This window comes from Myotis brandtii, unplaced genomic scaffold (assembly GCF_000412655.1).
Source record: "Myotis brandtii unplaced genomic scaffold, ASM41265v1 scaffold494, whole genome shotgun sequence".
Taxonomy (NCBI): domain Eukaryota; kingdom Metazoa; phylum Chordata; class Mammalia; order Chiroptera; family Vespertilionidae; genus Myotis; species Myotis brandtii.
The window spans coordinates 1,979,898-1,995,891 of record NW_005368860.1 but is presented as its reverse complement, the minus strand read 5'-3'; the positions used below and the strand labels follow the sequence as shown (position 1 = coordinate 1,995,891).

Sequence of the window (15,994 nt, the reverse complement as noted above, 5' to 3'; positions counted from 1 at the left end):
CGGGTCGAGGACTCCGACTCCGCGCTCGCCCCGCCATCGCCGGCGGAAGAGGCAAGGCCGCATTTTTCTCGGCGCCAAGGTATTTGACTTTTTCCTCCTCCATCTTCTCGTAGGGCACCTGCTGCTGTTGAGAGAGCGTTTTACAGCACGATGAGCCACCATCAGAACTGAAACCATCATCCTCAACAACCCTCAGGGAAACCCATCTCACAAAAGAAAGGAAGAAACATAAATGGATGGCCCCAGAGAGAGGAGAGTCTAAGCCCGGAGCCGTGGGAGCAGGCGGTTTTGACAGACTGCCAAGCCCCACCTTCCCCATTCAGATACTTTCATACTCGCGTTAGGATTTTCTAAATGAGCCTGATTGGAATTGTAATCCTGTGAGGACGGTCCCTGGAGCGGGGCCGGCTCCCGGTGCTCCTTTTGGGAACACATTTTGGGGAGAATCTCGAATCATCAGCGTCCTACAAGGACAGCAGAGGATCTCAGCATCGACCATGTGGACCTTCCTCGGCCTTGCCACCTTCACGTACTTTTATAAGAAATGCGGGGACGTGGTCACTTGGGCCAACAAGGAGCTGCTGCTGTGCGTGCTGGTGTTCCTGTCGCTGGGCCTGGTGCTGTCCTACCGCTGCCGCTGCCGCTCCCGCGGCGGGGCCCTCCCGCGGCGCCAGCAGAAGGGCTCCCAGCTCGCCGTCTTCTCGGACCTCCTGGCGGCCCTGCCTTTCATCGGCTTCTTCTGGGCCAAATCCCCGCCGGGGACAGAAAATAACGAGCAGCTCGGGTCCAGGAAGGTGGGTTGAATATTCAAAGTGGTCAAAGGAATGCGTATCTTATTTTAAAACTAGGGTTGGGGTCACTCAAATGTCCATTTTCTCTAAGAGGCGTAGATACTCAGGTATGAATTCTCATGTACTTGTTTTTTTTGTTTGTTTTAAAAAGCTTTTGACTGTTCCTTGGCACTCTTAGCAAGGACTTGGAAACATTTCATTTAGTGTTGGCTGAGCCAAGACTAAATGAAATTATGTTATTATGAATGTTGATTTCATCATGAATATCGGTTTGCTTATGAAAGGTGACATGGAAGGTTAGAATTTCATTTTGAAGGAGGACAGAATCACTTTCTGTGATGGAAAAAAAGAATGTTTTATTTAAATCCCTGGGTGAGGTTGCTATTGGTACCCGGAAGGACACCTGCTGCAGGTGAGTCCTCTGTGTCCAGAAGTGACAGCTGGCTGGGCAGAATGAAGGTGCCTAGCATTCTGCAGCCATGGGCACAGTGCTCTCTTTCCACATGCTGGGGCCTTGAGCAAATCGGTGCAGCGATGCCCTGATGAGGTGAGTAAGTGAGCAATGTCCACAGTGCAGTCATGTTTCCAAACCAAAGACAGCTTCAAATCCACGCGAAGTTATGATCCTTGCGAAAGCAGCGGAGGAGGGCAGTGGAGATGAGGCTGTTAAGCCAGAACTCTAGGCCTATTGGTCAATGGTGTTGGACCTCTTCCCAAGAGCACTGGAGGATTTGAAGCACGGGAGTAACAGTATTTGACTTACTTTTTAAAAAGAGCATTCCAATTGCTGTGTGAAGACGATTGTAGGGAGACAGGAATGGGAGCCAGGATTTCAGGGCAGAGACCAGCGGTAGACCAGGTGAGGGTGGACATAGGGTAGAGGCCCGCAGAGTCAGGGTTCCGGGGCTGCATTAGTTTTACATCCACAGTACAGGTCAGCAAGCCTGCAGGAGACAGGGACTTGGTTTAGAAGTTCTGTTCTGCTACCTGTGGCTGTGAGACCTTTGGCAAATGGCTTAGTCTCTGTAAGACTGTTGTCTCTTCTGTTAGATGGGGACAGCAGCAGCCTTACTGGTAGTTAGGGAATTAAATGATTTAATGCTTGGTCCATAACTGTCTAATAGTAGTTATTAATGTTAGTCTAAAGGTAGGATGCATCTGTTAGGAGCCTTTTGAGTAGTGGGATGGTGGGTGTAGGCTGGAGGAATGGGAGAGGAGGGAGGGGGAAACTTTGATTCTCAGATTGAAATCTTGGGTATTGTTGTCCCTCAGGGTCCTTGAAGGAATGGGGTCACATCATGCATGCTGTGTAGACAAATCTTGGGGTAGGAGCATTGGGTTAGCTGCAGTCTGCCTTGCTCCCACTCTGTGAATGCCTCAGGCTTTCTGCTTCTTATTAAGTACTAAGTTCCCTTCAGTGCTGCTTCTCCTGACCAGGTTCTGACTTCCTCCAGTGTTCCATTCCACCAGGATTGAGTGTGTGTGTGTGTGTGTGTGTGTGTGTAACAGGGAAAACCTTGAAGAAAAACTAATTTAAAATGGCATAAGATGACAAAAGAAGCTTATCTTGCTCTCAGAACAATAATTTATATATATAGTCAGTTATTCTGGCCAGTAAGAAATGCTATACTAATGGGAGGAGTCTACTCTCGGCTTCTCTTGGTAAAGGACAGAAAGTTAATTTCCCTAAGAAAAATGATAAAAAATGGAATGGACAAGGCCCCAGTCCATTATGGAAACATAATAAAAGAATATTAGGATCACAGAGAATTAAAGTTCTAAAGGATTTTTGGGGTTATTTCCTTCCTTTCTGCCTGAGGTCTCTTTTATTAAAAACACTTCAAAATGACAATTAGTCTTATTTTAATCCTTAAGGTCAGAGAACTCAAGGAAGATGGTTCCTTGCAAATCTTTACCTGAAATGAAATGTAGTCATATTTGTGAATCCATAGGCCAAAAAAAGAAAAAAATTACTTATTACAGCATTGAATTGTTCATTAAAAAAAAAACACAAAACCCATACAGTCACTGTTATTATCAGTGGGCATAAATCTCTCAAAACAGGACTTTTTCATCTTCTTATGTTCAAAGTTAAAGTTTTTACTGTCAGCCCAATTAGTGATAGGTTTAATGTTTGTCCTTATTAGTAAATTGGAGGACCAACTTGATTGACATTACTGACCAGGCTCTCTTAGAGAATCAGAGTTAAAATGAAGGAGTAAATTAAATATGTTCTTACATGTCAAAGACTAAAATTGTGAACAGGTCAAGTTCCAAGGGACAAGGAGTTATATTGTTCTTTTTGGAATTTTGTAGAGTTAAATAATTCTCAATTAGTAGATGAGTAGGCAAAATCTGACAATTTTTTACATAGAAGTGATTTTAGATTGAGGTAGATTTTTCAGATGACAGTACAGAAGGAGAAAATAAAGGTGAATAGTGGCAATATGTAAAAGGTGCTGAATAGTTTGCAACATGAAGTCCAACTGGAAGTTGTATGTGATTTGCATTTGGCAGATTCTCAGATTATGTTTGAAGAATTGAGTAATTAATGATAGAATTTTCCCTATAATAAGCCTTTGAAGCCCCCTGTAAACATTTTTTTTATATTTTGCCTGGTGTGAATTTCTAAATATATCTGTATCACAGCATTTTCTAAATACCATATTTGGAAAAGGAATATACACTTAATTTTATTGGGATATTATTATGCCTTCTTATTTCTTCAATATTTTAGTGTTGTTGGTTTTCATATATGATCAGGATTTAAGGACATAATGGTTCATTTGGTTTGGTAATGGTTAGGGGGCAGCTTTGCCCAGATGCAAAAGTCCAATGTGTCTGTATAGTAGCAATAAGATTTAAGGATAGTAAAAAAAATAATTTACTTTTTTTTTTTTTTTGAAACAGTGCAAAAAAGGAACCAATATTTCAGAAACCACCTTAATAGGAGCAGCTGCCTCTACATCGATATCTTCTCAAAATGATCCAGAAGTTATCATTGTGGGATCTGGTGTCCTTGGCTCTGCTTTGGCAGCAGTGCTCTCCAGAGATGGAAGAAAGGTGACAGTAATTGAGAGAGATTTACAAGAGCCTGACAGGATAGTTGGAGAATTTCTGCAGCCAGGTGGTTATCATGTCCTTAAAGACCTTGGTCTTGAAGGTAGGTTCATATTGGTGTTGAGTTCTGTGGTATAAGGAAGCACTGTTCATTTTAGACTACCCTATCCCTGGTAAAAAGGTATTCTATTTTATTTTCATTTAAAAAAGATACTCTACTCACTTTTAGAGTAATTAAAAAGTGTATCAGAAAACTATTTTGATCTTGGCATAGATGTGTGGTAAAAGTTTTTCTTTAATCAGAAATGAAATTATTTTAATGTACTTTATCTTAACATTGTATTTTAATGTATTTAAACATATAGTATGTGACGATATTAATATACTTGCTAAACTCCACTTTTTCATGTAACATAAGTATATTTTTATTACTGTTAATCATTGTTTTTCATTATAATTGTATGTCTGTGCATAGTATTTTCTTAATTGATAGTTCATAATGTACCTTACCTTTCTAACTTACATTAATATTTAGGTTTTTTATTAGAGATAACACTGTAGTGAACCTATCCTATATAATAAAAGCCTAATATGCAAATTGTCTCCTTGACTGGGAGTTCTACTGGGAGTTCGACCGCTCGCTATGACGTGCGCTGACCACCAGGGGGTGGCGTGGGACATGGTGGGTGTTGGCGACATGGTGCTGGCAGTGGGTGGCAGTGGAGGCACTGCCAGCCCCGATGGGCCCTGATGAGAGTAGAACCCTGGTGGGATGGTGGAGCAGGTGAGCAGGCGGCACCAGGCCAAGGCAGATGGGAGTGGGCTGCTGCCTGGCTCCCAGGCACTGAGGGAGCCTGGCGGGGACCCAATGACTCAGGCAGAGAGGGGCACGGGGGCCCAGGGGCCCAGGTGCTGCCTAGGGCCCAGAGATCAGCTGGGACCTGCCCTTCCACGCCAGACGCTTGCCCTTCGATCGCCAGCCAGGCCTAGGGACCGCACCCGTGCACGAATTTTATGCACCAGGCCTCTAGTTCTTGTATATAACTTTAAAAGTTATTAAAAATTATATTTTCAGGGTGAATGTCTTAGATGAATTTTTAAGACTAAGATTACTAGTATAATGTCAGTGGATAACTTTATGATAATTATTGCTTTATTATTTTCTAAAATGTTATTAGTTTATCACATGACCAATAATATAAATTTATCAATTTTCTCTAATCTTACCAGCAATTTTGATAGATTTGGTATTTTGTTTTAATTTGATTTATTTTTTTAAATCAAGTTTTGAACCTTTTTCTGATATGTTCAATGTTTCTATATTGTTTAATGTGAATCATCTGTATACTTTCTACCCATTGTAATTGGGTCTTAATATTTTTCCTATGGATTTTAATGTGTGAGTTTTATATATAAATATTAATCGTTTGTGATACTATAAATTTGCTAAGAGTGTCATCTTACAGAAGCATTAAAATTTCTGAAAGTTACATGAATGTCTACCTTTTGAAGACAGAGACTTTCCATGCCTTCATGTTCTCTTCATGTCTACCATAACTCGGCATATTAACAAAATTGATTTTTTTTAAACGGAATTGTTTTGTAGATACAGTGGAAGGTATTGATGCCCAGGTTATACATGGCTACATAATTCATGATCGGGAAAGCAAATCAGATGTTCAGATTCCTTACCCTCTGCTAGAAGACAATCAAGTGCAGAGTGGAAGAGCTTTCCATCATGGAAGATTCATCATGAGTCTCCGGAAGGCAGCTATGGCAGAGCCCAAGTAAGACTATGGCTTCAAATATATAATGTTAAAGAATTAACACATTTAAGTACAAATACTATTTTATAACTTTCCATAAGTGTTCAGATGTGGGCTAGACCATAGGTCTTACGCTAAAATAAACCATAAGTTAGAAGAGTGTTAAATCTTTTCAGTGCCTTTATTAAGAATATCATATAGAGAATTCTTTTTGGATAGACATGGAACTGTTGAGAATTTTCCTTTGACTAAATAAATTGTGGGATTGTTACGTGGTTGGAATTTAGAGGATTCAGTTATTGTAACTAAGAAGGCAGTGCATGTGTGCCTATTGGGAGTTAGGGTTTGTGACTATAATACTTCCTATTAAGTTAGGACAGAGGCCTTTAAGGGAAAGTCCCTGTTCCATTGTTATGAAGGACCTAGTGTGACAGGACTGGCTTCTTCTCTTTTCTATTAACTTGTATTTGCCTCTAGCCTTTAAACATTATAATTGAACTTTTAAAATATGAGAACCTCTTGTCACTGGCATAAGCTTAAGTGTTGAAGTAATTTTATCTTTAAGACTGAAAGGATTTTATATCTGTGGAACTAGAATATGTTTATTGTAGAAAAGTGCCCCAAAATATAAAGAAGATTTAAAAAATTATCCATGATGCTTCTAACTAGAATTAACCACTCTGAATAATTTGCTGGATAAACTTCAATTCTGTATTCTCATCTGTGTATGAATTGGTTGAGGGTATGTTAAGTTTATTTGCATGTAGATAAATTGAGATAAAAATCTAACGTTACTTTTTAAAATATTACATTAGTAATGTAGTCAGTTCTTAAAAATTAGATATTAATACATTGTTTGCGGGTAGTTTTTATCGAGCGCTAACAGGTGGCTCTACTTCTTACAGTCAACGTAAAACATATAAATACGTTTCCCGCATACAATGTGTTAAAAACCACACATAATTCTAAAAATCATTAATGATGTTTTTGCCTTTTTTGTCACTCCATACCTTTTTTTATGTACATGTGTGTGCACCCACATGCATGTCCAGTTTACGTGGGTAAACAAGATGAGGGATAAGGAATTTATGATTCCTTACTTAAATTGCTCCAGTGAGCTACTATAGAATGTATTTGTTTATCTATCTTTTAGTACGAAGTTTATTGAGGGCGTTGCGCTCCAGTTATTAGAAGAAGATGATGCTGTGGTTGGAGTTCAGTACAGGGATAAAGAAACTGGAGACATCAAGGTGAGATATATCAGGTGTTAGCTTCTCCTAAGAGATTTTCCTCTTTCATTTTCTCCTCCTCCTTTAAAAAAGTGGGCTCAGTAAATTATTATTATTTTTTTTTTAAATTCTTTATTAGTTAAGGTATTACAAATGTGTCCTCATCCCCCCCATTAAATCCCCAACCTCCCCCCCTCAGTAAATTATTACTCAACAAATGGAGTTAAGTTCTTTCTAAGCATAACACATTGTCTTTAGTGCACCTCAGAATGTTATATAAATAACTTTGCAAACAAACACCACTCTATTAACAGTATTAAAAACTGAATGAGAAATATACACTAGCAGAGAAGCCGAGGGGAACTGGAAGGTGAAGGAAGGATTCAACATAAAAGAAATGACTAAGCTAAAAGAAACAGTTGTTTAAGTAAGAAAGGCAAAAGTAAGAGAATCTAAGGAAATAGCAGAAGAAAATAGTTTCTAGTATCTGCTCCTGTTGGCCTAGTAAAAGACTAATCTGTGTTCTTCTGAGCTGCTCTATAGGCTCACCCCCTCCTAGAAATTGTACTCTAATGAGGGTGATTGCCAGGTAATAATAAATTGTATGTACACCCGCGCGCACAAAAATTCTTCAAAGTCCTAGCCACTGATTGAAGTACTATATCAATTATGAAATTCTAGAATACAAAAAATTGGCTTGTCCTTGGAATTTGTAATGAATGGGATTTCAGTCTTCTATTGGGTATGCTTGCTTTATGGTTTTCTTCATTGTTTATCAAGTGCAGCTTAATCCCAGATGGTTTGGATGGTAGAGCTTTGGAGGAAGGTGATCCTCAGGGACTCCAGGAAGTGTCTCTAAAGATTGGGCATGCATTAACTTAAGTCCACATAACAGCTTCCTCAATAGTATTATCTTTAAATATCCTCTATAATGTTATCCGGTAACATATTTAAATCCGTTCATGCACATTTTAAAAGAATGGTCCTTTTACTGTGTATTTCTAACTGCTTAGCTGAATGTTCTTTATCTTTGTTGTAGGAACTCCATGCTCCATTGACTGTTGTTGCAGATGGACTATTTTCCAAGTTTAGGAAAAACCTGATCTCGAGTAAAGTTTCCGTTTCATCTCATTTTGTTGGCTTTCTTATGGAGGTACTTACTGTAGGGGTGTGATTGTAAAAAAATAAAAGCAACCTGAAATTCTAAAATTATTAAAATATTTCATTTTATTTTTTCTAGAATGCACCACAATTTAAAGCAAATCATGCTGAACTTCTTTTACTTAATCCAAGCCCAGTTCTCATCTACCAGATTTCATCTCATGAAACTCGAGTACTTGTTGATGTTCAAGGAGAATTGCCAAGGAATTTAAGAGAATACATGGTTGAAAAAATTTACCCACAATTACCTGGTAAGAAATAGGATTTCACTTTCATTGTAATCTAAGTGTGAAAGCACATCTCACAAAAGGCTCTTCATCTTCAGTCCTCACTAACGCTGTGTTAAAGCAGGCCAGATTTAGTCACATAGGAGTCCACATTTCCAATTCTAGGCAATAAATATACAAAGTTATCATATTTACTGGTTTTCAGATTCCAGAATAAACATATGAACAAAACACTTTATTACAGTTGCAGAATACACTGCACATAATTTATCAGTTTTATCTATTTTTAGCCAAATGGAGTATTTGTGTGAATTATGAAATAGCAGCCCCATCTGCAAGAGACTTTACAGCAATAACTATACAAATGTATGATGACTATGAATGATGGAACTGCCTGGAGTTGTCTGTAAAACCATCAACTGTGGCCCTGGATAAATTAACCCAATTTGTAGAGACAAAAAAGGCGGGATTCCTGGAGATGCACATTTATATGTATTACCTAATAGGGAGTCAAAATATACATAATTAAGGTTATTGGATCAATAAAATATACTTGTTTATCATGAAAAACTATTAATATTAAGCAAATGAAAGCCAATATATTTTCACTAAAATACGTAAATTAGAGGAGAGATGGGTATTAGTATATGTGAGCTAAGTTTCTTTCATAGTGTGTATCCTCTGGTAAATCCCTAATGGAGTTATGAAATTATTATTGAAGTCATGAAAGTAGATATCAAAAGAATAAAAGTAGAAATGGTCTAAATCTACTGCATATACAAAGAAAAATGAGAGAATAGAATTGGACAGAAAACTAATTTTTTATTTCATACCATTCAATACTATTCTTTTTAATATTCATTTTAGATTGTTTTTATAATCCTTTTAAGTGATATTTATGAACAAATGTATAAAAGATACACCAATAATAGGCTTGTTTATGTCTGGGCTATGGAGCTAAGTGATTTTGTTTAATTTTAGATTTTGTCTATTTTTAATTTTTCCAAATAGTCTTGTGTACTGTATTATGTATTATAAAATATAAATTGTTATCAAAAACTGAAAAAAAACAAAACAAAAACAGGCCAGAGATAAGATTGGCAGGTGAAAAATGCATCCAGCCAATAAGATACACTGGAGCTGAACTATTTATTTAAACTAGCACATAAGAAAATCTCCACGTTAAAAAAAATAGTTTTGATATACTTTTCATATCAATAAAGCATAGTTTTCAGAATAATTATCATTATTGACAAAATTTTAATATTTTTTAAAAGTAGTCTGGCTAGCAATCTAAGGTCTGTAAACTCTTGAAATATCTTTATACTTAATTACTTAAATCCTGTTTCTAGTATACATAACCTTCTGCTGTTTGTGAAATGTTAGTATATTTCATCTGATATTACCAGAATATGGTGGTGACAATAAATTGTTAATTATGACAGCTGTCAGTTAACATCTGGAGCAGAGGCAGGTGGTTTTCTCCCGATCTCATGTCATCTGAATTTGCTTCACTGTTCATCTAGTTTTTTATTTATTTAGCTGTATTTCTTTTTACATTAATTTTCTCTTAAGATTCCTTAGTCATTCCTTAGCATGAATAAGTGCTTAATAAACAGTTTTATTAATAAAATAATTAGCTTTTTATTTATCACAAGGAATATATGTAACAACCATAACAGATATATAGTAGTTATTTCTTTATATTTGATAAGAAAATGTGGTAATTGGTAATTTAAATGTTATAAACCCTTTATTTGGTGGGGTGGGGTTTATTGCAGATCACTTGAAAGAACCATTCTTAGAAGCCACACAGAATTCTCGTTTGAGGTCTATGCCAGCAAGCTTCCTTCCTCCTTCACCAGTAAACAAACGAGGTATTATTTTATTGGATTTATTTTATAAATGGTATTCCAAATATTCATATTCAGTATTCCAAGTGACAAATACATGGTTAAATTTATGCTGCTGGGAATAACATGTGGGACAGAGAATTGGTTTCCATGAATTAACACATTACTAATACCAAAATTAGTTTATGATAGCTGTAGTTATTATTTAATAAAACAATTATCCATAATTCTGACAATGGACTGGGAATCTCAGAGTGGGGCAGCAGTCAGGAGGTGCACCTAGAGGCAAATTGTGGAGCTTCCTAATTTTCAGATAAGATTCAATCAAGGTTTATTCTCCTGAATTAACTTCTGATGGTTTTGAGAATATCTCCCCTGATGCTTTTCAGCTTGAACTATGATGTGGCTGGAAATAATCTTCCTAGGCCTACCCTCTTTCCTTAGAATTGTACAGACATTTCTCTGTCGTGTGCTGGCAGTGAATATTGCTGTGAAATGTCCATGACCTCTTGGTTTTTCCCCCCTTGTTAGAAGACTTGTTTCTTATGCCTGGATACCTGTAGATCCTTTTGATTTTTTTTTCATGAAAGAGGCCTTATAAATGCCTTGACATTGTTTAATATTAAATTCGCATATGGATTTCATGAGGGCAGAGATCATAGTCTTTTTCTCACTGTATTCCCAGTATCTGGCACATATTAGATACCAGTAGCTATTGACTGAATCAACTCTTGAATTTTTGCCTCAATAGAATTTAGTCATGATCTGTACCCTTGTTATTTTCACGTTACTATTTACTAATAACTCCCATCAATAACATTTATAAGTTAACATACTTTTATTTTTGGTCTCAAGTGATGCTGCAGGATGATGTCATACTTTAAATTACCTCTTTCTAGGTGTTCTTCTTTTGGGAGATGCATATAATATAAGGCATCCTCTCACCGGAGGAGGAATGAGTGTTGTTTTTAAAGATATAAAACTGTGGAGGAAATTGCTAAAGGGTATCCCTGATCTTTATGATGATGCAGCTGTTTTCCAGGTAAGAGATTAAATTATTCTGACAAAAAATGTCTCAAAATAGATTTCTTTGTGGGGCCTAAAAGGAATGGGGCCTTGATGGGGAGATCTGATGCTTAATGGTTCTTAGGCAATCCTATGCAGGCTTATAGAACCTGACCAGCAACCTGTGAACCTTAGAGAATCTCAATTTCTGTATTTGAATATTAGGTAACACTTGATTGCATGTGCCACTTTGCTCATACCGATTGTAAACTTAGCTGCAGTGATACTCTTTGCTTCATAACTCATTGCTCTGAAGACTTTTTGGTAACTGGCAGGGCATAATTCTACGTGGACCTCAGGATAAATATCTATTTGAGGGGATTATAAACATCAGTTGGTGCTTTTTTTCCCCCTTCCTTACCATATAATAAGTGATCTTTTCCTTTTTTAGGCCAAAAAATCATTCTATTGGTCAAGAAAAATGTCTCATTCCTTTGTTGTGAATATCCTTGCTCAGGCACTTTATGAATTATTTTCTGCAAAAGATGGTAAGTGCAGATTTTAAAAAAATAAATATTATTGTAGATTTTTAGTAGAGGAACAGAATTGAACTATAAAAAATTTAGCAATTAGGCCAGAAACAAATGTTTCCTGAGTTTGCTGACTCTCAGGTTGGTAATCATTTTTAACTCCATCCTTGAGCATCATCGTGAATCTGTTAGACATGGCTGCCGTCTTCCCCTTAGACAACCCTAAAAGCAATACACTGATAATGTATTGCTACTTTTAATTCCCTTGGTCCAAACCAGATGCATAAGATTGTATTGGAGAATCTTGATGGTCATGAATTAAAAGGCAATATAGTTGTTCATTTTTCTTCCCAAACACTAGTTTCCATTTTCCCCCCCAAATAGAATTTTATGAAATGAATGTGAGCTCCAGGTAACATTGTTTTTGTCATCAAATGCACAAGTAGCCCGGCCAGTGTGACTCAGTGATTGTGTGTCAACCTATGAACCAGGAGATCTCGGTTCTATTCCTGGTTGGAGCACATGCCTGGGTTGTAGGTTTGATCTCCAGTAGGGGGTGGTCAGGAGTCAGCCAATTAGTGATTCTCATCATTGAAGTTTCTCTCTCTCTCTCCCCCTCTCCTTTCCTCTCTGAAATCAATATATATATTTTAAAAATGCACAAAGTAGCAGAACGCATCCACCTTTTGCTTATTTGAAATCTTCCCCTGCTTTTGTTTTCATATTCCTATAGAGAGGTGGTGGTCAATCTATATAGTAAGGAAAACATGACTTAGCAGAAGCCGTGTTAGAAATGGAGGGAAGGCAAGAGTGCCACCTCCCAACCACAGCAGTGTACAAATCAGTTAACGAAACTAGACCTTCAGGTTTTCAAGAGTAAATATAACTCAGATCCCATTCCTTCAGATCCCAACACTATTTCTATAACCTGGCCAAGGCCTTTAGTGATCTGTGGTTTGGTGATCTGATTACAAAGGATAATACACTACAAATGCCTTCTGTAACCTCTATAACCATTATTCTTGCTAAAAGAAAAAAAAAAAAAACAAAAAACTCAGGGATGGTGATTTGCCAAACAAATCTCTCTCGCTAACTGGTAAAGAAGTTAAATGTCTGGTTGGGCAAGTAAAAAGAACTCAGTTTTGAGTTTTTCTAAGTTCTTTAAAGCTTTCCTAAGGTGTTGTGTTTCTTACATTATGAATTTGAATCTGTCAATCTGTGATAAAAAAGTTATGAAAGATTGGAGAAGAAAAGAGCTTTATTGAAGTACAAGCTTGTTTTTTGTTAATCCTCACCTGAGGATATTTTTCCGTTGATTTTTTTATTTTTTTATTTTTTTTTTAGCGAGAGTGGAAGAGAGAGGGAAAGACAGAGAGAAACATCAATATGAGAGAAGCACATCGATTGGTTGCCTCCTGCACAAGCCCTGACCAGGGCCTGGGCCGGGGAGGAACCTGCAACTGAGATATGTGCCCTTGAAGGAATGATGTTTACTTTGAATTTATATTAGTTCACACAAACACTCCATCCATGCTTTTGTTCCGGCCCTCCGGTCCAGTTTAAGAACCCATTGTGGCCCTCGAGTCAAAAAGTTTGCCCACCCTTGGGCTAGGGCATATTGGAGTATAAGTTTACCTATTGCATCCTATTTTATTGGTTGTTAAGAAAAAAATCTAGGCAGACCTGAAAAGAACATTAATTCTAAACTATCAAAATAGGTTATGGATTGATTATACTATGTTGTGAGTATTTAATGAGTTACTTTGAAAAGTGTAAAAAGCTATACAAATAGGAGACATTTTTTATTATTCACAGCTATTTTTTTAACTTGATAATTTACCGCTTAAAGGTATGGGTTGGGCATCTCAGACAAGGTATTTGGTTTCCAGAATTGTGATTTTATAACAAAGAGTTTACAGAATATTTTGCATCATTGAATGAATTTATAACATAATCAAGGAAATAGTTTAAACAACTCTAACTTCCGGGACCTACATTTTTGGTATAGTCATTTATTTATTAACAGAAAAGTTTATTCATATCACTACCCATAATGTTGATTGTGGAATGTAAAAGAAATCTTAGATTGTTGAAATTTCAGGACTAGATTTAAAAAAAAAATTATAGGTTTGATATTTGTTACATTTTTTATTCTGATATGTCATTAGCACCCTAACATAAATGTATAATTTGATTGAGAGTAATTTTTAAATTTTTTTTTAGATTCCCTACATCAGCTAAGAAAAGCCTGTTTTTTATATTTCAAACTTGGTGGAGAGTGTGTTGCTGGTCCTGTTGGGCTGCTTTCTGTGTAAGTTGTTTTGACACAAAGGAAACATAGTCCAGATGTCCTTAGGATTGTTAAGAATTACTGCAGAATTTTCTCCTTATATATTTTGTCATTTTATTATTCACTAGTATGCAAATCAGGATTCCCAGAGAAATGAGAAAAGACAACATTTATGCCTGTGCTTTATTTGGGGAAACAGCATTGATTAGAAGTTGTCGGTAGACGAGGCTAAAACCCTTGATTAAAATAGAAGCTTGTTTTTTGCCTGTGGGCTAATCCACATCTGATCTATGGGAGCCATGGATGACTGAAAAATTTGTATTTAAAAATTAATTCCATTCAAGTGCAGGGACTCAAGAAACTCAGTGATAATTTTCACAGTGCAGATGTTGTCTTTTCTCTTCTATAATCTGAATGTCAGACTCCCATAGGCCAGACTCAAGATTACCAAAAGAAAACAACTCAAAACATAGGACTTGTGTAAACTAGACTAAGAGTAGTTACTGAATTCTCTGACAGGTATAGTCCAAGTAGTTTCTTGTAAAAATATGTTTTAAAAGTTCATCCCTGCATCAAACTTAGCAGGCAGACACAAGCTTATAAAGTCCTCTAAAATGTAGAATGTTTATTAGCTTTATAGATCATACACACAATTGAAACTATTTTCTAGTAAATTTGATTTCTGTGTCTTACCAATATTTATGTTTTGTTTTTCTTCTATTACAGGCTCTCTCCTAATCCTCTAAGTTTAATTGGACACTTCTTTGCTGTTGCCATCTATGCCACATATTTTTGCTTTAAATCAGAACCTTGGATTACGAAACCCCGAGCCATTTTCAGTAGTGGTGCTGTATTTTACAAAGCATGTTCTGTGATATTCCCTCTGATTTACTCAGAAATGAAGTACTTGGTTCTTTAAAGAGAGGGACCATTTGTGAATGAATATTTGGAACTCACCAAGTCCTAAGTGACTTTCGGAAGAGGATTTATGCAGTATGGTACTATACCACTTCTTGGAAACTCTTGGACCAAGACTGGAATTAATTTGTTTTTGAAGTTATTTGTATATAAACATGTAAATATATACTTTAATTTTCAATTTAAAATGAAGGGTCAAATAAGGTAGTTCAAAAGAAATGATTGTTACCATAAATTAGTGCTAATACTGAGAACAGTTTTTCTTTTGAATTCAGTATTTGGAATGAGTTACTGTGGGACATACAAATAAAATGAAGAATGAACCCTCAGGTCGTTTTGTTTCTTGTTGTGGACTTCTTTACGTAGCTTCAGGATGATGGAAAAGAAGACCACAGTGGGATGCAAAATGCAGAGGGAAACCTGTTCTGACGCTGATGCTGGGGGAAGTTGCCTTAAATCTCTGGACCTGATTTTTCTCATCTATCCAGGGAGACAGTGTGATAAGGTTCTTTTCTGAGTTCTTGGAAAATATCACATTTATACATTCATACAGGAAAGCAGCAAGGGCTTTATAAGGTCCACTGTAGAGCATTAATAAGCCAGGCTAGGATTGTTTCAAGAAACAGTGAATGAATAAAAAGCACTTGTAATGTCTGGTATAATGCCTTAAAACCAATATGTTTTTCCAAGTTTATGGTGTATTTGAAAAGATTATAGACGTGAGTTAATCACAGTATCAGTAATGCTCCCCCTGAAATCAGAGCAGTAAAATATAACCTGGACTATTAAGTAATGACTTTAGATTCTAATGATTAGGGCTAAAATCACATGTAAGCTTTTAATAATAAAACTTTATCTTTTTTAACTTTTAAGTTCTTTCGATTGAAAAACTTTTTCTCTGGCCAACTTACTAATGGACTCATTTGCATCCATCACTTTGCCTTGATTCATTCCCTTGGTTCCCAAAGTTCTATTTTCTGTTTAAAAACTCACTTTCTCAGAAGAGATGCTGGAACCCCTGAGGGTGTCTGAGATTAGAAGAGGGACTGTGAGCCACAGACACTAAGAAACTTCCTTAGTCTGTAGTCCACAGATTGTGTGGTCACTGCATTTGCTGCTAGTTTGACTATCACTAGGAGCCACCAGCCTGTCCTGGGTGTGTCC

The 15,994-nt window shown here is 36.7% G+C and overlaps 2 protein-coding genes across 5 annotated transcripts in view; one reads left to right on the top strand and one right to left on the bottom strand.

Annotated features, from left to right (window-relative positions):
- The window catches only part of SQLE (squalene epoxidase), an 18,547-nt gene extending 2,852 nt beyond the window's left edge, over positions 1–15,695 (top strand). The window contains exons 2-12 of one of the 4 annotated variants that reach the window (XM_014548061.1): positions 114–794; positions 3,702–3,954; positions 5,458–5,638; positions 6,771–6,867; positions 7,886–7,999; positions 8,087–8,258; positions 10,016–10,111; positions 10,987–11,129; positions 11,544–11,640; positions 13,846–13,933; positions 14,639–15,695. In XM_014548061.1, the coding sequence (XP_014403547.1) occupies positions 498–794; positions 3,702–3,954; positions 5,458–5,638; positions 6,771–6,867; positions 7,886–7,999; positions 8,087–8,258; positions 10,016–10,111; positions 10,987–11,129; positions 11,544–11,640; positions 13,846–13,933; positions 14,639–14,831 (1,731 nt within the window). In that variant the 5' untranslated portion in view covers positions 114–497 and the 3' untranslated portion in view covers positions 14,832–15,695. Of the gene's footprint in view, positions 1–12; positions 795–3,701; positions 3,955–5,457; positions 5,639–6,770; positions 6,868–7,885; positions 8,000–8,086; positions 8,259–10,015; positions 10,112–10,986; positions 11,130–11,543; positions 11,641–13,845; positions 14,394–14,638 lie in introns of those variants that run through there. The other 3 variants (XR_001364131.1, XM_014548063.1, XM_014548062.1) reach the window with 3 other exon arrangements.
- The window catches only part of KIAA0196 (KIAA0196 ortholog), a 63,509-nt gene continuing 48,652 nt past the window's right edge, over positions 1,138–15,994 (bottom strand). The window contains exons 29-30 of the transcript XR_001364130.1: positions 8,256–8,395; positions 1,138–1,735 (exon numbers count right to left, since the gene is read on the bottom strand). The gene's annotated coding sequence lies outside the window, so the exon portion shown is untranslated. The remainder of the gene's footprint in view (positions 1,736–8,255; positions 8,396–15,994) is intronic.